At 33.7% G+C, this 19,509-nt stretch overlaps 2 protein-coding genes across 2 annotated transcripts; one reads left to right on the top strand and one right to left on the bottom strand.

The window, feature by feature from the left end:
* The first annotated feature begins 1,652 nt into the window (after positions 1 to 1,652).
* On the top strand, positions 1,653 to 5,195 carry LOC134263288 (uncharacterized). Its single transcript, XM_062745619.1, has 6 exons — positions 1,653 to 1,879; positions 2,021 to 2,167; positions 2,566 to 2,634; positions 2,839 to 3,033; positions 3,558 to 3,698; positions 4,697 to 5,195. Exons 1-6 carry the CDS (start codon positions 1,718 to 1,720, stop codon positions 4,874 to 4,876), a joined length of 894 nt encoding a protein of 297 aa, XP_062601603.1. The 5' UTR covers positions 1,653 to 1,717; the 3' UTR covers positions 4,877 to 5,195.
* Positions 5,196 to 5,801: 606 nt separating this feature from the next.
* On the bottom strand, positions 5,802 to 18,468 carry LOC134263276 (NADPH oxidoreductase A-like). Its single transcript, XM_062745599.1, has 13 exons — positions 18,421 to 18,468; positions 15,824 to 15,993; positions 15,129 to 15,267; positions 14,171 to 14,317; positions 13,707 to 13,911; positions 11,667 to 11,763; positions 11,237 to 11,359; positions 10,865 to 11,004; positions 9,383 to 9,535; positions 8,117 to 8,351; positions 7,437 to 7,526; positions 7,161 to 7,285; positions 5,802 to 6,958 (listed from the first exon to the last, which is right to left on the bottom strand). The coding sequence occupies exons 2-13, from the start codon at positions 15,939 to 15,941 to the stop codon at positions 6,785 to 6,787; spliced, it is 1,746 nt and encodes a 581-aa protein (XP_062601583.1). The 5' UTR covers positions 15,942 to 15,993; positions 18,421 to 18,468; the 3' UTR covers positions 5,802 to 6,784.
* Positions 18,469 to 19,509: the final 1,041 nt, after the last annotated feature.

Below are 19,509 nucleotides of genomic sequence, written 5' to 3'. Positions count from 1 at the left end.
CATTCCTAGTAAGTCTTCATCCAGCTGATTCAAATAGTATTATCCAAGTAGGACTTTAAGTTAATTGAAAATGGATCTGGTTCAAAAACTTTAACCTGTTCATCACTTAAGAAAATGTCTGTCATTTCCAACATTCAAAGCAAGGCTAGAAGTGTTCATCCTCAGATACATCATCCATTCAACTGTTTAATCATGAAGTTAATTACTTGGAAACTCACACAAAATAACCTGGTTACCCATCTGGAGAATGCAGGTCAAATTCAACATCTGAAGCAAATCTGGAAATGTCCATCCCTAGATACATCATCCATGCTAATTTGGTTAAAGTATGGCTAAAATTCATTCATCTGGAAAATGTTCGTCAGATTCAACAAACTGAAACACATTTGGAGGTGCATATCTAGATGCATTATCTATAAAAAAAAATTGGGCCAAGTAGGGCTCATGGTTACTTAGGAATGGACCTGCTTCAAAATTTTAACCTTGTCACTCAACCAAAAAAAAACTATGTCAGATCCAGCTTCTAAAGCAAGTCTGGTAAATGTATAGTGTCCATCCTTAGATGCATCATCAATGCAAGTTTAGTCCAGGTAAAGCTTATAGTTACTTATTAGTAATGGACCTGCTCCAAAAGCTTGAAACCAGGCCACTCATCTGGAAAATGAAGGTCAGATCCAGCATTTGAAGCAAGTTTATAATGTCCATTCCTAGATGTATCATCCAGGTAGTCTGAATGGACCTGCTCTGAAAACTTGATTGGGACACTGATGCCTGACAATGGCACCAGCTCATCTAGGCTTTATCAAGTTGAGCTTTAAAAAGAGTTAAAAACTTGGGGGGGGGATGTAACAAATGTATATAGAAGTTTCCTGATAAGCCAGGGGTGTGTGAATGAGTGGGGAGTTTTTACAATCATAGATGAAGTTTCCTGATTAGTGTCCCCTCCCCCCCCCACAAAAAAAATAAATAATGGACACCACTGACCAGAGCTTGTAAAATGGTAAGGTAAGTAGATTGAGAGAATTTTTTTAATTTTGGATTTAATCAAGTTGCTTATATTTTTCTTTTTTGATTCTTTTTTTTCCCTTTATGCTTGTCAAAACAGAGTTGGATTTTATTTTGAATGGGTATGGATTCCCTCTAGAACATGCTTAAAAAAAGCCTGGAAGATGGATCTGTGCTTGTAGTAAAACATGTACCAACAATATGATAGTGTATATAGCATGAGCTCACCCATTTCTTGAGATCAATTAGATATGACTCGCTTGTCAAATGTTGGAAGAATAGGCAAACAAATTATTTTACCAAATATTTGGACATATGAATGGATGAAAAATATGTTTCTATTTTATAGACTATTAACGTATTGAAGAAACATAAACCCCTTGCCATGTTGACTGTGTGGCTTGTGTTATAGCCTACAATCTGTATCACTAAATATTACATAACTTAAACCACACCGTCACCCTGAATGACTTTCCTGCTCCTGGACAATTTGACAGGAAACTAGTCGAGTTAACAATTTCCTAAACTCTTAACATCTCTTTATAATTTTGATTTACAGTGCATGTGTATATATGATATTATAGCTTCTAAACAAGTGGAATATTTAATGTTAAACTTTTTTTTTTATCAGATTTAGTTCAGCTGAATTAATCCAGCAGTAACAGAGATTGACTTAGCATTAGATACACCCCTGAATTGGGCTAGAGCTAAAATGGCCGACACATCAGACTATATTAGAGGTGGAGCTTTCATCCTCCTGTTTCTGATTACCGGTCTGAGAGATTTAAATACCTGGCTCTTAGCTGACCTCATCTTTACTGGCTTTACTGGATTCCTCCTCTACATCAACCCAGCCTGGACAATTAACTTACAGGTAAGCATACAAAAAGTCAAAAACACAAGTATAATTTTATAAAATGATGCTGTAATTCATTCAAAATAACACAAACTGTTGCTGCTCTTGTGAGTGAATTTTGAGGGAAATATTTCATTTGTAAGTTTTCATTAATTTTAGACCAAAGATTTGAAAGTGGATGTAATACATGGACAGCTGAACCGGCTTTTTGCCTCCTTCCTCCTGGGTCCTCTTTTGATCTGGTTACTGAGGAGGAGGACAGAAGACTCCTCCATGAGGGCAACTATGCTCCTCTCGAGGGCAATGGTAAGGCAACAATTTCATGTGTTATTAAAGAGAATGGGGAAATTAGTTTAACTTAAGGATAAGATAATTATATAAATGTCAGATTGTAATACATAAAAATTAAATCTTAATATAAACTGGATAGCTTATGATACTGTAGACATATTTTTTTTCCTCATGGGAGTGATTTACCCTATATTCACAGTCACAGTGGAATTTTGTCACACCATGCTTTTAGTGCATTTTTGATAAACAATGGAAATCGAGTGATGAAATCTGCTAAATCATTTTGATTGAACATAAATTGCAATTCAGTTGAATAATGACGATATGGACAAAAAGTGCATTACCAGTAAATTTGATAATTGTGAAGCTAATGCTTCTCAACTGCAGTTATTACAGGACATTTTATTTTCTAGGGTATCTCTGTACTGCTTATTGTTATGACTATTGGTCAGCTGTCCTATGGTGAAATCTTTACAGACAAGGTAACAACAAATACTACAGTTATTAATGGGAAGTTAAAATGTTGTATATTGAATAAAATGAATTGAACTCATTTTCATGAGATACATAGAAATATTGAACAAAACAAGACCAGTAACTGACTAGACTTGTATTTTTCTGTTCAAAAATGTTCAACTTCTCACTCTGCATACCTGTTATTAATGCTTGTTGTAATTTTTTCCCAGCATTTCTGGTTTGGATTTCTTGGTAATGCCCTGTGGCTTGTAGCCAATGTATTCCAACTCCTAAAGAATCGCCCAGAAATCCAAGGTGTAAAGCAGTCAAGGGGAATAACTCTGCTTCTCCACCTGAACAGCTTAATTATGCTTCTAATATCTCTGTCACATCTATCTTTTCCTAATGCCATGTGCAAAGTTCAGGTGAGACTTCTGTTTAAAATATAAGGGAATATAAATAAAGTCCCAGTACTGAAACATAGAATCAAATTCATAGGAAAAAGTTAGATGTTATTTTTCAAAGAATAAATGTGTGCGTCATAGAGTTCAAAGTTTTGAAAAAAAAGTCATACTTTTAAGAGGCCAAAAAAAAATATAAGGGAATATAAATAAAGTTCCAGTACTGAAACATAGAATCAAATTCATAGGAAAAAGTTAGATGGTATTTTTCAAAGAATAAATGTGTGCGTCATAGAGTTCAAAGTTTTGAAAAAAAAGTCATACTGTTAAGAGGTAAAAAAAAAAATCACATTTTCGATATAGTCATTTTATTTGTACAATACATGCAAAAAAAATATGCAAATCAAATGTTTCCTCATTAAAAGTAATCAGTTAAAATTTTTGAACAGCAGGTCAAAGTCATGGTCATTTTTTTTTATTCTGAAAGAACTTGTCACAGGTAATGCACAAGTGAAATATGAATTGAATTGTATGCTGTTACTCTCTAGGGAAGAAGGGTAGATAAGTACCACATCCACACCACTCGCTCAGCTGGTGCCCTGATGATGGGCTGGAGTATCCTCACCTGGTTCTCCCCGAGGTTCCATAAAAAGGAGGATGTCAGGATTGTATTTCTGGCCCAGATACTGGTAGGTTTTATAAGTAAATCTGTTCTAGGACTGTATTTCTGGCCCAGATACTGGTAGGTTTTATAAGTAAATCTGTTCTAGGACTGTAGGTTAATAATAATACCCCCGCTCTGAAGGAGAGGGGGGTATACTGTTTTATCCTTGTGTGTCTATCCGTCTGTTGGTTTAGCTGTCTAAATCTCTGTCTGAATGTTCATCTGTCTGTCCATAACAAATCTTCGTTGCAATTTTCAGAGGAACTACTCATTGCAGATGTTTGAAATTTTAGCATATTCTTTGCTGAGGCATGACATATAATGGGTTTCATTTTTGTGCAAATACAATGTCAACTTACTGCTTATCTGTGCGTCTGTCCATACAATACATAACAAATGTTCATCAAAGTTTTCTCAGCTACTCATCGCAAATCCTTGAAATTTTAGCACATTCTTTGCTGAGGCATGCCAAATAATGGGATTCATTTTTGTGCAAATACAATGTCAACTTCCTGTTTATCTGTGCGTCTGTCCATACAATACATAACAAATGTTCGTCAAAGTTTTCTCAGTTACTCATCGCAAATCCTAGAAATTTTAGCACATTCTTTGTTGAGGCATGCCTTATGTTGGGATTCATTTTTGTTTAAATCAAATATCAACTTCCTGTTTATTAGTGCATCTGTCTGTAACTGAACCTGCGAATATTAACATGATAGTGTATATTCATATTAGAGCGGAGGTATTACACTGTTAAAATCTGTTCCAGGTACTGTTAGGTTTAATTATAATTAAAATCTGTTCTGATAGTGCATCTATTTATAAAATCTAACTTCTTATTTTCAAACCCAAATTCTGATCTATGATACACCTTAATAGAAACATTTACCTTTTTACATATTTCAAGGGCCAAATTCTGGGATTTTTGAATGGGATTAATTTGCTGGATTTTTTTACATTTTAATAATAGATTACTCTTTTGAAGAGCAACCACTCCTCTGAATTATAATCTCTGATTTTCAGATATGGGGCCTTAGTGAGGGCACATACTTAATCCTTCACTTCCAGTCGGGACTGATGACAAATCAGGAACTCGCCGTACGATTGGCTACATTCTCACCGTTACTTCTACTGTCTGTGATAGGACTGTATCTGTGTTCTAGAAACAATTCTTCACCAACCAATGAGAAGAAAGAACAGTAAACCTCCGAAATTAATTACCGGCAGTGTTTATTTTTAAGTTTGAGTTTGCCTTGTGACAATGGACATTTTGTGCATTATTTTTAACATTTTTCTTAGACAATACTCTTATTCATCATACAGATTCAAGGAACATAGTTCCAAAAGATTTTTTTTCTCAATTACAAAACAGTCTACAAATATAGGCATTTACATAATTTTTTTTTTTTGCTAGATGCATTCTACTTCACATGATACCTTAACATACAAAACTTTTTAATTGCTTAGTCTGTGTAGATAATGTCATTAATGTTTTCATTTCATTGTTTGCATCAGTCAATCATATCATTTGATCTTTTTTAGTATTTGTAACATACTTTTCTTGTATATAAATATTTTTTATAATGTTTTGTTTGTTGAACTTGTGTTTAATTTCATTTTGACGAAAGGAAGAATTTTAATGTTAATGATAAAAAAAATCACTACCAAAGAATTATTTTCTAAATAAACCCAATAAAGTCAAACTGCATTATCCCACATTTAATGGGACTGAAAAAAGAGAGATATCCAAGGATTTAACACATCCAGGGACCCGTTTTACATAAGAACTTATGACTAAGAATAAAAACTTCAGATGATTGTAAAAATTTTCAAAATTAATAATTCTCATCAAAATAATTTGTGTAAAAATATCTTACCAAATTTCTTTTAAAAAGATTAAAATAATTTTTGATTTGTTTATTAAAAAGTAATATCAAGAATTAAAGATTTGGTCTTATCTTGTATACTAGTGAAAACCAGTTCTAGTCCTTTTTTCTTTAAAATTTATGTAAAATTATCAATCTTTAACTTTATTTCCCAAAGTCTGACTCGTTCCGCTGAAGTCGAATTTTAAGAACGATAACTCTAAAAATCGAAAAATCATAAGTTTCTGGATGATGTAAATACAATTACTATGCAACATATTGAAAAGTACCCTAAGTATGAATCTGACATTAAAAAGGTTTAAGCATTAATTAAGATTTTTTTTTTTCATTTCTACACCTGATTTACAACAAGAGACCAAAAGGGCCTTAAGGGACTCCGACCCTCCACCAGGAAGGACAACTCTTTAATTTATAATTTAATTCAAAAAGTCTTTAAATGAAGCTTGAAAATTAAATCTTTTCATGCAACAATTTTCATTATATGCCTCTCAATGTGCTTCAAGGTTCTTTAAACTTCTCAGAAAGGTCTAATTAAAAGCAGAAATTTTTATCCCGAAAAAGCATTTTTAGATACCAATGTTTATTAACATGATATGAAATTAGAAGTAATTTACGGAGCTTTGCAAAGAACCTTGAAGCACATTGAGAGGCATATAATGAAAATTGTTGCATGAAAATATTTAATTTTCAAGCTTCATTTAAAGACTTTTTGAATCAAATTATAAATTAAAGAGTTGTCCTTCCTACCTGAGAGTCGGAGTCCCTTAATGGTCACCTGAGTATAATACCAGTGTCTGAGATCCACAAATTCTGTAGCGGGCAAACAAAATTCTGTGTCTTGATGCCCAGCAGGTCATTAAAATTTTCGATACATGTAACTGAATCATATAGGTTATAAATCTCTCTCAAATCTACCGGTAATAAAAGTATCAGTTGAAAAGTGTAATAAGCTGAATGTTCAAAAGTAAACAACTGATGAATGACAAAGAGCCCACAATGACTGACAAAAAAGATAGCAATAGGACAACTGAGTGAATCAGAAGACCTTAAAATATAAAAATACATGTATATTATACATAAATATCACAGAATGCTCTTTTTTGTACAAGTGTCTAACTAAAACAGGAATCACCGGTACATGTATCACAGTGGTTTCAGAACACATATATTGATAATTATTGCACAGTTCCCTAGCACCTGACAGCTGACTGTCTTAATGTCCTGGTCATGTGACCCAAACATCCTTCTGATATCTGCCCTCTCTCTCCATTGATGAAAGATAAACTTTGGCCTCCTCTAGAGTTATCTGCCCTTGGGTAATGATAATCTCTAACAAGGTTTTATGGACATCATGTGACATTTGCTTAGCATCTCCACATACATATACTGCAGCATTTTCCTGCAAGAAACAATGATTTTAGAAAAACAACCATTCTAAATACATGTATCTGTAAAAAATTTAAAGTTAAAAGAATAACACCAAGAAAAATTCTTATCTAGAAGTTCTACTCATGTTTAGGTAAACTGCAATGAAAGTAAAGTCCCTGACAATGTGCATGGTATACTTCTGTATTTTATGTATAATGAGGATGTCTTTTTACCTTGTTGATAAGACTCCACACTAAGGCACTATCCTCTAGGAGTAAGTCTTGAACATAAATCTTCTCTTTCTGGTCTCTAGAAAATGCTGCCCGGAGACGTAGCACAAAGTTTTCTTGCAATTTTTCTGCAACATTCAAATATATAGTTTATATCTACAAAATTTGTAGCACAGGGAGCATAGAATATATACATCTTACAAAAAAAGGTGTTATAAATTAGATATTTGTTTTCTAAAGAAATCCAAAGATAAAATTTGATTCCCAGACTTGACATACCAAGTTCTTCCCTGTACAAAAAGTCCTTATCTCTGTGTCTACATCCAAAGTAAAGGAAAGTCATACCCCTGTCCTCTTCATTTACCAATGCTGAAATAATTACTGTAAACATAGTATATTTGGCTGTATATTCTTTTTAGCTACTTTGGCGGATTGCAGCAACCGCTAAATCAAGTACATTTGTACATAGCTAAATGTCTTGCACATATACACATAAATAAGAATATGAAAAAATGTGCTAAATCAAATCTACGCTAACTTATTCAAAAGTCAATTTTTGTCAAATATCGTACATGCTAAATATAATACATTTACAGTATTTTAAAAAATAGCTTATCTTTATCAGCTGCCAGTCATGACCATAGTATTTTGTTCCAAATTACACTGAATATTATTTTGCTCTAAGTTTATTCTATAAATATCTTAACAATGTTACATAAAAATTTCTGTTTACTAAAATAAAAATCTAATAATAGAAAATCTAACAGGCATCTGACGTTACTTACATGTGTATTTTTCTTTTACATTGTATTAATAAAAAAAAATTATTAGGTATGGGATATATTTTTTTTTATTAAAAGAAAAATAAGTAACGTCAGGTACCTGTGAAAGAAAAATACTTCCAGGTAAATATTTCAGATTTCCATAAAATATATAAATGAAAGATAATACAAGTGCACCTCTTTCCTGCAAAAATGCTCTGAACGGAGCTATTCCAGTCCCTGGACCAATCAGAATAAGCGGAATCCTGGTGTTGCTAGGCAACCTGAAGTCTGGGTTCCTGCTGATGAACACAGGGCACTGATCCCCCAGCTGGAGCCTGTTATGAAGGTAACAGGTGGTCACTCCCTCTCGACACCTGCCCAGTGAGGTGTACTGAACTACAGCAGCTGTAACACACACAGTGTTACAATCCTGCAAAGTAGAGAATAGGACTGCAGGGTAGAAGATATATCCCTCAAAGGTACCATATATGGTTTTCATGACAAATAGCTGTCTTTTCTGTTCATGATTTACAAGTAGTTTAATAAGTATTGTGAAATACCGGTAATGATTTTTTCATGCTAGTGCCTGAGATTTTCATATTTAGAACTATCTCTCAAAAATAGAAAATGCACCGATATTTATTTCATTAGTCAGTCAGGGGCATGATGGAATCAAGTTATTTTCTAATATAACTTGTTCTTGTTACTTCACTTATTAATTACTAAACAAAAAAGTAACTCATTTGAGTTAAAGCGTAAAAAGTAGAACACCTATTAGTTTTGCAAAAAACATTAATATTTTGAGTTTGCTGCTGATTTAAGATGATTTAAGGCTAAGAAAATTGTAAATATATGTACTTCTTTTAATAGACTCAACAAACTTAATATCTCCTGAGCAGATATGATGATATTAAAAAAATAACATGATATTTTTCAAGGAAAAATAATTCCATTTCATTAACATTTCAGAGGTCAATTACACATCTTCTGCCAATTTTGCCAACATTGAGACTAATTTTCCTAAAATCTTTGGATGTTACTGTATAATCTCTATGTCTTACATTTTTTGTGCAAAGCTGTAGATTTTTGTGCAAGAGTTTTAAAGTGTGGTGGGTTAAGGATGAAATAATTGAAATAAGTTATAATATGTTGGATTTCAGTGTGTTAAATGTTAAAGATAGATTACTTTTACTGTCATGAGCCATCTACCGGTACTTAATAACCCAAGCACAGCATGACTAAAGTCTTTCAGATGCCAGTAGGTTTACAATAATGAGTAGTAAAGTATCAATAACAGGAATAAGTTACTGAAGAAAAGCATAATCAGAGAAAGATAACCCAAAATGCTGACATTTAATAACTGAAACAAATTATTTAAAAAATAACTTGTTTTCATGATGCCCTTGACTGTTAGTTGGAACATATTAAATATCTACACCTTTTGTTGAAATTTGTACTCACATTTTGAGGAGATGATGATATGGAGTAGTATCTGGGCTGTAATGGCTTCAGAAGAGACAGGAATCTTTCGACAGGTAATCCATCAACCTTAAACTCCTCCAAAATATCAATTACCTCCCTTTGTGACAGATATTCTCGTATATTTGAAGCAAGCTGTTGAAAATAATTTCAAAATATGTTGTGTACACTGTATTACAAAAGGCCCTTGGACCACAGCAATCACTGACATCAACATTTACCTACATCCAATATTAAATCACAAGATATATTGTTTATAATATACAATATACATAAAAGATTTTGTTTGAGAGCCTAGTGCTCATCTGAATCATGTGAACAGTTTGTCCACAAGTTAAGATTTTCACAGAAGTAATCACATGACCAACTAACCCCCATCTTGGGGGCCTGGATACATGAGCAAAGAATTACACAATTTTTGTAGAAGACTAATTGCTTTTTACCATGCAAACAGCATTCCAGCTTGATGTTTCTGAGAAAGATAATGGATGAAATAAATATCTTTTTAATCCCAATCCCCAGGACCAAAGAGGACTAGAATCATAAAATTCAAAAGTGTTGCTTCCCTTAGTCCATGAATGCTATATATACCAAGTTTGGTTTCAAATGGTCCAGTAAATAAGAAAATATGTCACCTGAGTACAAGTCTAGTGACCTAAATAGAGAAATATATGTAGTAATACATGTATAAGGAGTACCGCGATAGGAATATTGCTTACGTTCTGACCAACAATAGTGTCGAAAATATTCACCATTTCTGGGTGTTTGTGTTTAAAAATTTCAATGTTTCCTAGGTTTATTTTTACACTTTTAAGAATTGATCTTCGTCTTTATATTCACTTTTTTATTTCAAATACTGGGTACTGAAATTAGAACCAAAAGTTACAATCTTGAAACTCATGTTTCTGACATTTCAGAACTTTTCAACAATATTGAACATGGTGTAGATTGTATTCATATATATAAAGATAAAACATGGGATAAAGGAATTTTTATCCATGCCGTTTGTGCTAAATATCTTTTCTTATTTGTTATATTCCAATTTGTTATAATTTTAATCAGCAAATAGCGTTTCTGTTCACGGGCCGGTCTAAATTCTACAGCAGATAATTTGGACGACATATCGCCTGAAAATACGATACAGCCGTTGAGATTAAAAGCAAATATTTTATGAAGTCATGTTTTAATTATCTACCCTCAATTGTTTTTTAAATTAAATTCTACCAAAATTCTTTTTTTAACCCTGTGTATACAAGGCAGCTACATGAAAGTGTTTGACGCGTGACCAGGCAATCGTTTTCAAAGGACACAAACTCAGACTATCAGGTAGCACGGGTAGCTGGCCTGTCAATCAAATCAGAAGCTATTGTTTTTATAATGATTGACAGGCGGTATATTATTGATCTTGAACCAGGTAAATTTTGGGGGCGTTAACGTAAAATTGGGTGTTTAATAATGTCTTACTTGTGAGTGAAGGAGGTCCTCCAATGTTTTCTTTTGTAAGGGACAGCTTATAAAATGCAGAATTTCTTCTAAAAATTCTGGCCTCACATGCTTTATATCCAGATATTTAAGAAGCATCTTTCTGCTTGTTATGACACCGTCTAGAAAGATACATGTATTGATATACAATGGGTTAATATGACTGATCTTTAGCATGCTCAACTATTAATAACATGCAATGAGAAAATGAAATTTTGTTTGAGCAATCTTCTAGAACATAGTTATAAAAATGTAACAAGTTAACAAAGTATACACATATGTTTAGTAAGAAAGACACTAGAGACATTTAATTGTAGAAGCTCACTTGAGCCTATGGCTCAGTTGAGTCTGTACCAATATGAGCAGGCAGACTTTGGTCTTGTGTATCTATCTTCTCTAATCCACTGTAACCAAGAGTCTGTAAAATCCTTTGTACATAACAGGGATTGTTCTTTGGATAAATACCCAATGCATCACCTGCAATAATGAACATGATAATTGTAAATTAGTGAATACTGTAGATGTACTTTTTTTCCATGGGTCATAATTCCGCGGAGTCTTAATTTCTGTTTAATCTGCAGAAAGAAAATTATGCAGATTTTCTAGATTGTCACAATATGCCTTACATTTACATTAAGTACGCTTGGACAAATTTCCGTGGAAAATTTGTGACCACGTACATAGCGTAAATTAATACCATGTGGAAAAAAGTACTTCTACAGTATTTAAAGCTTGAAAAATTGTAAGACTATTAATTAATTTATAATATGTATTCCTTCCTCACCTGAGAGCCATGTCAGCCCACTACCTGTAATGTCAAACTCACAGTGAATCGTGGCCTTGTCTTCATCATCCTCTACAAATGTCAGCAATCGCTTCACCTGAAATTTAATATATGAGCCTAAAAACACTAACTATTTTCTAGCAAATCAAATATTAAAAGAAAAGCAGTACATGTACTATGTATGCATCAAAGAACATACATGGAATATTTTTAGCTCTGCTATAGGAAGGTTTTTAGTAACAGTTTGAGGACTTGAATTGAAATCAATTGGTCAGAAATACAAATTTTATTTTATATACAGAAATATTTTTTAAACAATTACATGTATATACAAACATACTTACATGAGAAGAAATCAAAAAGGAAAATTTCAAATAGACTATAAAGCAACTTAGATAAAATGTGTTACTGTAAACCATTTATTATTTGCGTCATCTTTTATTCAAGATTTGCTAGTTTGAAATCAATCCACAACAATTAATTTTTGCAACCAAGGAAAAATTCTCTAACAAATACAGTACTTATCAAAATTATTGGCTTGCGTTGATAAATATTCGCGAATAAAATAAGGTGACGGAACTCACAAATATTTCTTGTACGTGAATAAAAGTTGGTTTACAGTATCATATGCATTATTTACCGTATTTGGCCGAGTATAATATGCATTGATGTAAAATATTTTTGTATTATACGCAACAGAAAAATTTACAAAGGGATGTTCTGAACTTTGAAAATCGCGGTTTTGTTACAAAATCGTAAGTGTCATTTACTGAACACACTTTTTTCTTTAAATACACACTTTATAACCTCTCTTAATCCTGACATTCCATATCGCGGCAATATGGAGAAAATTATTTATTCATTTATTTCAACAAAGTACAAGATAATATTGCGTAAAAGTATAAACAGATTTTTTAAAAGAATAGTTACGGTGATTTTGAAATAATGCGTCGCCATATTCTTAGATGAAATAATTTTACTTCAACAAAGCAAGAGATATTGTCGAAAGTTTTATCAGTTCTCATATTTAATTTTGGTTCTAGATAATCATGCTGAAAATTATCTTACAATATTTTAACAGGAAACGAAATTGAAACATCAAAGTATTTATTTCTTTAAGTAGACTACGATTTTCCTCTTCTAAATCTTCGCGGATATCTTATTTTCTAAATGATACCACTTTTATTAAAAGTTTTAGCATAATTTATATTTCATTTGTCAACTCTCAATTATTTAAACAAGAGGCCGGTTTGTTTAATTGTTTAAAGTGCCGTATAATCAACACATGCTCACCATGCTCACACACATGAAAGGTCATAAACCGACCCCCTTTTTAACAAAGAAAATAATCAAAGCAATTAACATGGCAGTAAATAATCAGTGCTGTAACTGTAAAAACATTGCTTTGGAGTCGGTAGACAATTAATTGACCCGAGGGGTGTTGATAGGTAATTATCATTTGACAAGCGCACGTGTGTCACAACATTGGCTTCCTTTCATTGGGACGCATGGAGGGGTGTTAAATATTGTTGCAGATTATCAATGAGTTATTTTAAACCTAAAATTAATATTTATTTTATTGTATTTCATTAAAAAATGATTTATTACTTTGTCTGGCAGATAAGGTGCATGTGCACTATCATTACGGAAACACGTGACATAAGCATGAGTTAACGTCTAAAAATAACATCAGTAATGGCAGCCTCCTCGGAGACAATCAACATGCAGCTCAAATTACTTTTAACTTACTTTTTCATGTTATTTTGGTATCAAAAGATTGTGAAAGTGACATTTTTAAGAAGCATACCTTCCAACAATAACTTTCCGAAGTTTAAAATATGGCAATAAACAAAAGAAATTGCATATGTCTCTAGGTAATACTACGGTATGTACGTATGATAGCCGTGTTTCACCTGAAAGAAAAACTTGTCAAAATCCCATTGTGATGTAAAATACGCATCCCTTTCTCACAGTAATTTATTTTAGGAAAAAAGTGCGTATTGTATTCCCCGAAATACGGTATTTGAATGACCTGCTTACCATTAATTTTGCAAAGAAAGGATTGGTCCTGTTGTGTCCCTCTCCCTCTCCCAGAGAACTGACACTGAGGTAGTCCATTCTGACCTTCAGGTCAATATCACTAACCACGCCCACCACTCTATCCATCCAATCAGAAATGACCTCCCAGTCCTCCATGTCAACAGTCTGACAGTCTAAGTCTCTGACTGCTGACAGCTCACAAAATCTGAAACAGAGAGCTATTTTCAATGCTCAATCTATAGAGTTCACAGTTCTCCATTACTGTGGAATCATTAGATTTTGTGGTGGTTCATTTTTCATGGAATTGACTCTAAATCTTACATGATAAGCTTTAGATTATAGCATTCTCTGTCAACAACTGGTGTTTTCCCATGATATGAACAGATCCACACAAAAGGACTTAAAGTGAAATACAACCCTGCTAAAAAACTTTAGAATGTGATCTTTAAAGTCTAGTTCCTGACCTGTTATCCAGAGTTTTCCCTGTTTTACAGAACTGTGGGTAATTTGAGTCTCCCAGGGCCAACACTGAGTAATGTAGATGGCTGAGATCTTCACCAGATTTCAACAGCATCTCATAAAAAGGAAGAGCATCGGTTGGTGGAACATACGGTTGGGACAAGTTCAATTGTGAATTTCCCGAAACCGGTCAAACTTTCCATATAAATAAATATGCAAAATATTATTAAAAAATATACAATGTAAAACTTGCACAGCATCAAGTCATCACAAAGACTTGGCACTTTTTTATGTATTTTACCTGACAGAAACATCACTCTAAATTGGAGGGATATGAATAGCCGTTTGTATATGATCATTGCGTAAAAACACAGCCAAAAATCGGAACGTCATTGAGCGTCATTGCACTACGTTTATGTATGCAGACTGGAAAATGTCTTTAAAATGTTCAATTGACAACAAAGGAGAAGTTCAAATGGCTGTAGCTTCAGAAGGAAGGGTTAACATTTTGAGTTTTAAAACAGATGCATTTCACTACCATCATTAACTGATTAACCATAAACTTTTTTTAGTGGAAATGACATTGTCAGAAAAGTAACATTTCATATAGATATTCAATTTTAAAGCTGATTTATAGAACTGCTTAACGGGTTGACCAGTGGATGAGTGGATAATGTTCGTTGTACATTTTATTATATGACCATTTTTGACATACACATAAACAAAATGTAGGAATTTATTGACATAGGCTGCCATGATGTTTCCTCTTGACAAAATACAATGTTTGCACAATCAAGTCCAGATAACCTAATGAATAAGTTGACAAACAAGTATAAAATTTAACTAAATATATTTCGATGCAAAATTTTCTCTAAATTCATAATAAATTATTAATACATATCTGAAACTATGGACAAGGAATGAATCTTCCTTGAACATATATTAATGACTGTTGACCTTCACCTGTCAAACAGTTTCCTGGCCACCTCCTCACTGAAGCCGTACTCTGTCCCGTACAACACCAGGATCTGCTGTCCCTCTGTTGTGTAGTCCTTAGTGTACTTAGATTCTCTTGGTTGTCTCCCCTTCACTGCTGGACTGTCTAGAAATACATGCATTCTGATGTCACAGTTGGATTTAATACACAAAGAACTAAAATATTTCCTTTCAATAATAAGTACAATTAAATTTATGGGAAAGTGCAATAATGCATAGCATTTTAAATTAGAACATATTGTATTTTTGTGTATGTCATGCTGGATACTCTGATCTGGTAATGATACAGATCTTTGAACAGCTTATAGGCCATTGTCTTACCTACAAAGTAGTGATTTCCCTTTTCCAAGTTATCAAAATTTCAAGAAACAAGTTTCTTAGTTTTTGAAAATAATTAATGAATACAGGACAATTAAGCTTGAATTCAAGTAAATTAATTCTGTTCTTTTGCTGCAAAAGATTTATTCTTCAAAATTAACACTACTTTTAAGCAAGACAAGATTATTACAATTGGTGGGGAAAATCAACTTAAAAAAAATTGTTTATTCTCCCAAACACAAATTGCTCATTTAGCAACTTAATTGTTAGAAATTGGGGAAGGGGTTTCATGTACATACAAAATGAAAGACTTAAGATCACATAGTATAATGTTAATACCAGACCTTTACTGATGAATGCATCTATACTGTTGTCAGCATACTGACTGCCAGAAGTGGAGGTCAAGGTTAGAACAACATAGGTCACGATAATCAGTAGCCCACACAAAATCCACTCCAGCATTTCCTACCAATGAAAAAGGTCAATATGAGATTACTTATTGATTTGACAATTCCTGTAAATAATACAAATAAAAATCTATTACCAGGTATCATGATTATATGTATTAATGTAATTTGACCAAAATAAAAATATTTTTTGCATGATGCCAATCTCCATACAATCATATCATACGTAACATAATAAGATTTTACTATCAACTATTAAAACAAATCAGATAATGTGTAAATACTTAGCTATAAAATAAATATACAAGGCTGTTCGATCACAGAGATCCTGCATGCGGCAAGACATGCAAGCAGGCTTTTTACTCTATGTTGATGAAAAAAAAGTGCATGTAGCAAATTCAGAATTGCACGGAAAAAGGAAAATTGATTTTTACCATCTTTTGATGATCAATTTTGCACTCTTCAGATTAAATTCACATCTAATCTCAGAGTGTTTATTCATCTTGAGACTATGCATCTGTTGAATTATATACATGATGTACAAACTAAGACTAATAAGTAAACTGATGCATGTTGCTGATGGGGAAATAATGTATTTAATTTTTAATACAAAATGATTCTGTCTGACTATCTGTATAAGAAGGACTAACAATAAAATTAAACTTTCTTTTTAAAATAACTAATATTCGTGGAGTTTTGAGGCTTCACCAGCAAGACATATCACATTTCAGCTATGGGCTTTTACCAGGTCCAGTCCAAAGACTATTTCTACCAAAGTACCGGGTAGCTATTAATAGCTACGTAGGTACTGTAGATCACTAAATTTTCGTGAGATAGTCATTGATTCTTTGTAAGCGAGACAAAATTTTCATGAATTGTGGTCATTGCTCTTAGATATAATCCTAAGGAATACTATTATACGCGAGAAATAAATTTTCGCGAGCACACTTTCTCGCATAATTACATGAAAATAAAGTTCTCGCAAATAAAAAGTGATTTACAGTATTTAAAACTTACCTAAGTAGCTATTTTTACCTACTTTTTGTATTATCTACATTTTGTGGCCAAAACACTGAATGGCGCAACATTGAGGTGAATACCATATTTTTTGATACAGTCACACTAATGATGAATACGACAAATTTTTGGCCAAAAAATGATTACTTCCTGAATCGGCAATTTAACATTAGTCTCAATGCAAAAGTTATGATATACAAAGTACTGGTAATCATTTTTTGGCCAAAGTTTTGTCATATCCATCATCAGCGTGACTGTATCAAGAAATCCAGTGCTCATCATGTTGTGCCATTCCTGCGTTTGGCCGCAAAATGAAAGTAAAGCAGAAAGTAGGTAAAAATAGCTATTTTGGGTAGGTTTAAATACCTATGTAGCTAGCTACATAGGTAGAAATAGTCTTTGGACTGGACCTGTTTACCACAGGCGCTTGTCATAGTGAAAAAACTAGCGTATTGTAAATTGAAACAAAAGCCTGTGCCTTTTACTCGTCTTCTCGACCCAGACTAGTTAGAATGATCTGTGTCTCAGAATGAGCCCTCAACCGGGTCCGTAAGACAATATCATTTTAATTAACGATAGAACTTTCTATCTAGACCAAGGTCGGCCTCATAAAAATTCATACACCACCAAACTTCTTTGGAACAGTCCCTAAATATATTTCGAGGATTATAAGGAAAAGTAGAAACCGGAAGAATTCAGGACAGGTATCAGGGGCCCACTCGATTGGGACCCTTCTAGAAGCAGAGGGGAATGTTGGAAGGGTTGGAATATGTATGTCTAAATCGAGTATTCAGAAATATTGAATAGGGTGGTATATTATCTGCAATGTGTTGAATTGAATTTCAAGAATTTGAATCCGTTTTTTCAAAGCATTAAATGTTAGTTCGAAAGGGAAACTTGAGATAAATAAAGAGTGGAAAAATTAATTTAATATAATAGTATTGGGAATATTTTTTTTTATTTATGTAAAGAAAGATTTAAAACATCAAGTGTCTGCAGAAGAATATTAAAGAGCAAATAAAATAATTATGGTCAAATCAGGGACCTATTTACGGGACCCCATATATACATGGTAAATTATGAAACTGTGTTCAATGGTTGATTTTACTGCAATTACATAACAGAAAAAGGCTTCTTAACAGAATTACCCTTCGTACATGATAAAAATACTTTTTTGCAATTTATTTACAATAATAAAGATCCCCCAAGTTTTCACCAAACCGCTTGACGCCATATTAGAATGCTATCCTTCAGCTATCCTTCCATCTCTGACGTGGAAGGCTGAGAAGGCCTTCTAAGTCTGCCCTACCAAACCAATCGAGCAGACAGAAGGGTTATTCTGGAATAAGAAGGGTCCCAATCGAGTGGGCCCCAGGAGAAAGTAGACTGGACGAACGTGTTTCGACAGAGGAAACTCGAAATTACATTCTCACGTCCTTCTTGTCTTCTACATATCATTTTCTTGCGAAGTTTGTAGGTCTACAGTAAATAACATATACAAGATAAGCTATCTATACCTTCCAATAAGAATGTCACCTCCAAAGAACTGCGTCCGCAAGATTTTTTTGTCCAACGCCGACGTCGTCGTATTTTTTTTTTTTTCAAATTGTATTTTTGGTATTTCGAACCCGAGATTAAGGTGGAAAAATTTGGGTAATTCTAACACAGGCACTTGTTTCGTATACAGGGCATACACTACTTATTTTCACCAATGGTAAAAATAAGTAGGGAGTACCCCTGTGAACTCTAACCCAAAATTGAGTAAAATTAGGAATATTTAGATTATATGCAGACTGTTCAGGGCGGATCCAGGAATTGAAGTTAGGGGGGGGTGCAAGATTTAGGCAGGGGGTCTGGGGATCCAGGGCAAAGCCCTGGTGGGGGCCCAGGGAGCAAAGCCCCCAGAAGCTCTTGGATTCTAAAGGTTTTGTAGGGTAAAAATGAGGTCTACCGAGTAGACATTTAAAACAATTTCTCGACAAAACTATGTTTTATGCCAACTTTGACAATTTTAGGGGGTGGGGGGTGGGGGGGGGGGCACGCTGGGTGCACCCCCCCTTAAATCCGCCACTGCTGTTGAAGTTGCATGCAGAACATTAAGGTGAACAAGAATTTTCAACAGCTTATACTGTACATTTTTCTTTCCTGCAATGGAGGTAATCCAAGGTTTCTCCGACTCTAATTAAGGATATAAAATACCGGTACATACTCTGTTCTCTTTCCCAACAGTATTCTGCATTTATAGTTGCATGTGTGGTGATCAAATGGGTTCAAACACTGGTGGTGAGATAGCTCAGTTGAGAGAGCACCTGACCGGAGATTCAGGGGGGACGGGGTTTGACTTCCTGTCTGGTCAACTGCATTTTTCTCCTCTCCCAATACATTTGGTGCCATGCCATGCGTTGAAAATGACAAGTGAAGACCTGCCAAGGAAGAGTCTGGGTTGGAGTCTTTGGAGGGCCAAAGACGTACCTTTTATATTTGTGTTATATTAGTCAATAATGTACATGACTTCATGCTGATATGGCAATTGTCAAAAAATGTGAATTGAAAGGGAGGAATGTGACAGTCAGACAGGTTCAATTGCTGATGGCTGGAAAGCTCAA

This window comes from Saccostrea cucullata, unplaced genomic scaffold (genome assembly GCF_032062105.1).
Source record: "Saccostrea cucullata isolate Sc308-1 unplaced genomic scaffold, CSIRO_AGI_Scuc_v1 ctg346, whole genome shotgun sequence".
NCBI classification, from domain to species: domain Eukaryota; kingdom Metazoa; phylum Mollusca; class Bivalvia; order Ostreida; family Ostreidae; genus Saccostrea; species Saccostrea cuccullata.
Note: the sequence above shows the minus strand (reverse complement) of the source record. Positions and strands in the feature narration are given on the sequence as shown.

Bases quoted from the DNA above. Each gene is read 5' to 3' on its own strand.
- LOC134263288 (XM_062745619.1), top strand. From the start codon at position 1,718: ATGGCCGACACATCAGACTATATTAGAGGTGGAGCTTTCATCCTCCTG. The intron at 1,880-2,020 runs GTAAGCATACAA...CATTAATTTTAG, and splicing joins CCTGGACAATTAACTTACAG to ACCAAAGATTTGAAAGTGGA. The intron at 2,635-2,838 runs GTAACAACAAAT...ATTTTTTCCCAG, and splicing joins GTGAAATCTTTACAGACAAG to CATTTCTGGTTTGGATTTCT.
- LOC134263276 (XM_062745599.1), bottom strand. From the start codon at position 15,941: ATGCTGGAGTGGATTTTGTGTGGGCTACTGATTATCGTGACCTATGTT. The intron at 11,764-13,706 runs GTAAGCAGGTCA...ATTAAATTTCAG, and splicing joins CTTTCTTTGCAAAATTAATG to GTGAAGCGATTGCTGACATT. The intron at 9,536-10,864 runs GTAAGACATTAT...TATTTTCAACAG, and splicing joins AGGACCTCCTTCACTCACAA to CTTGCTTCAAATATACGAGA.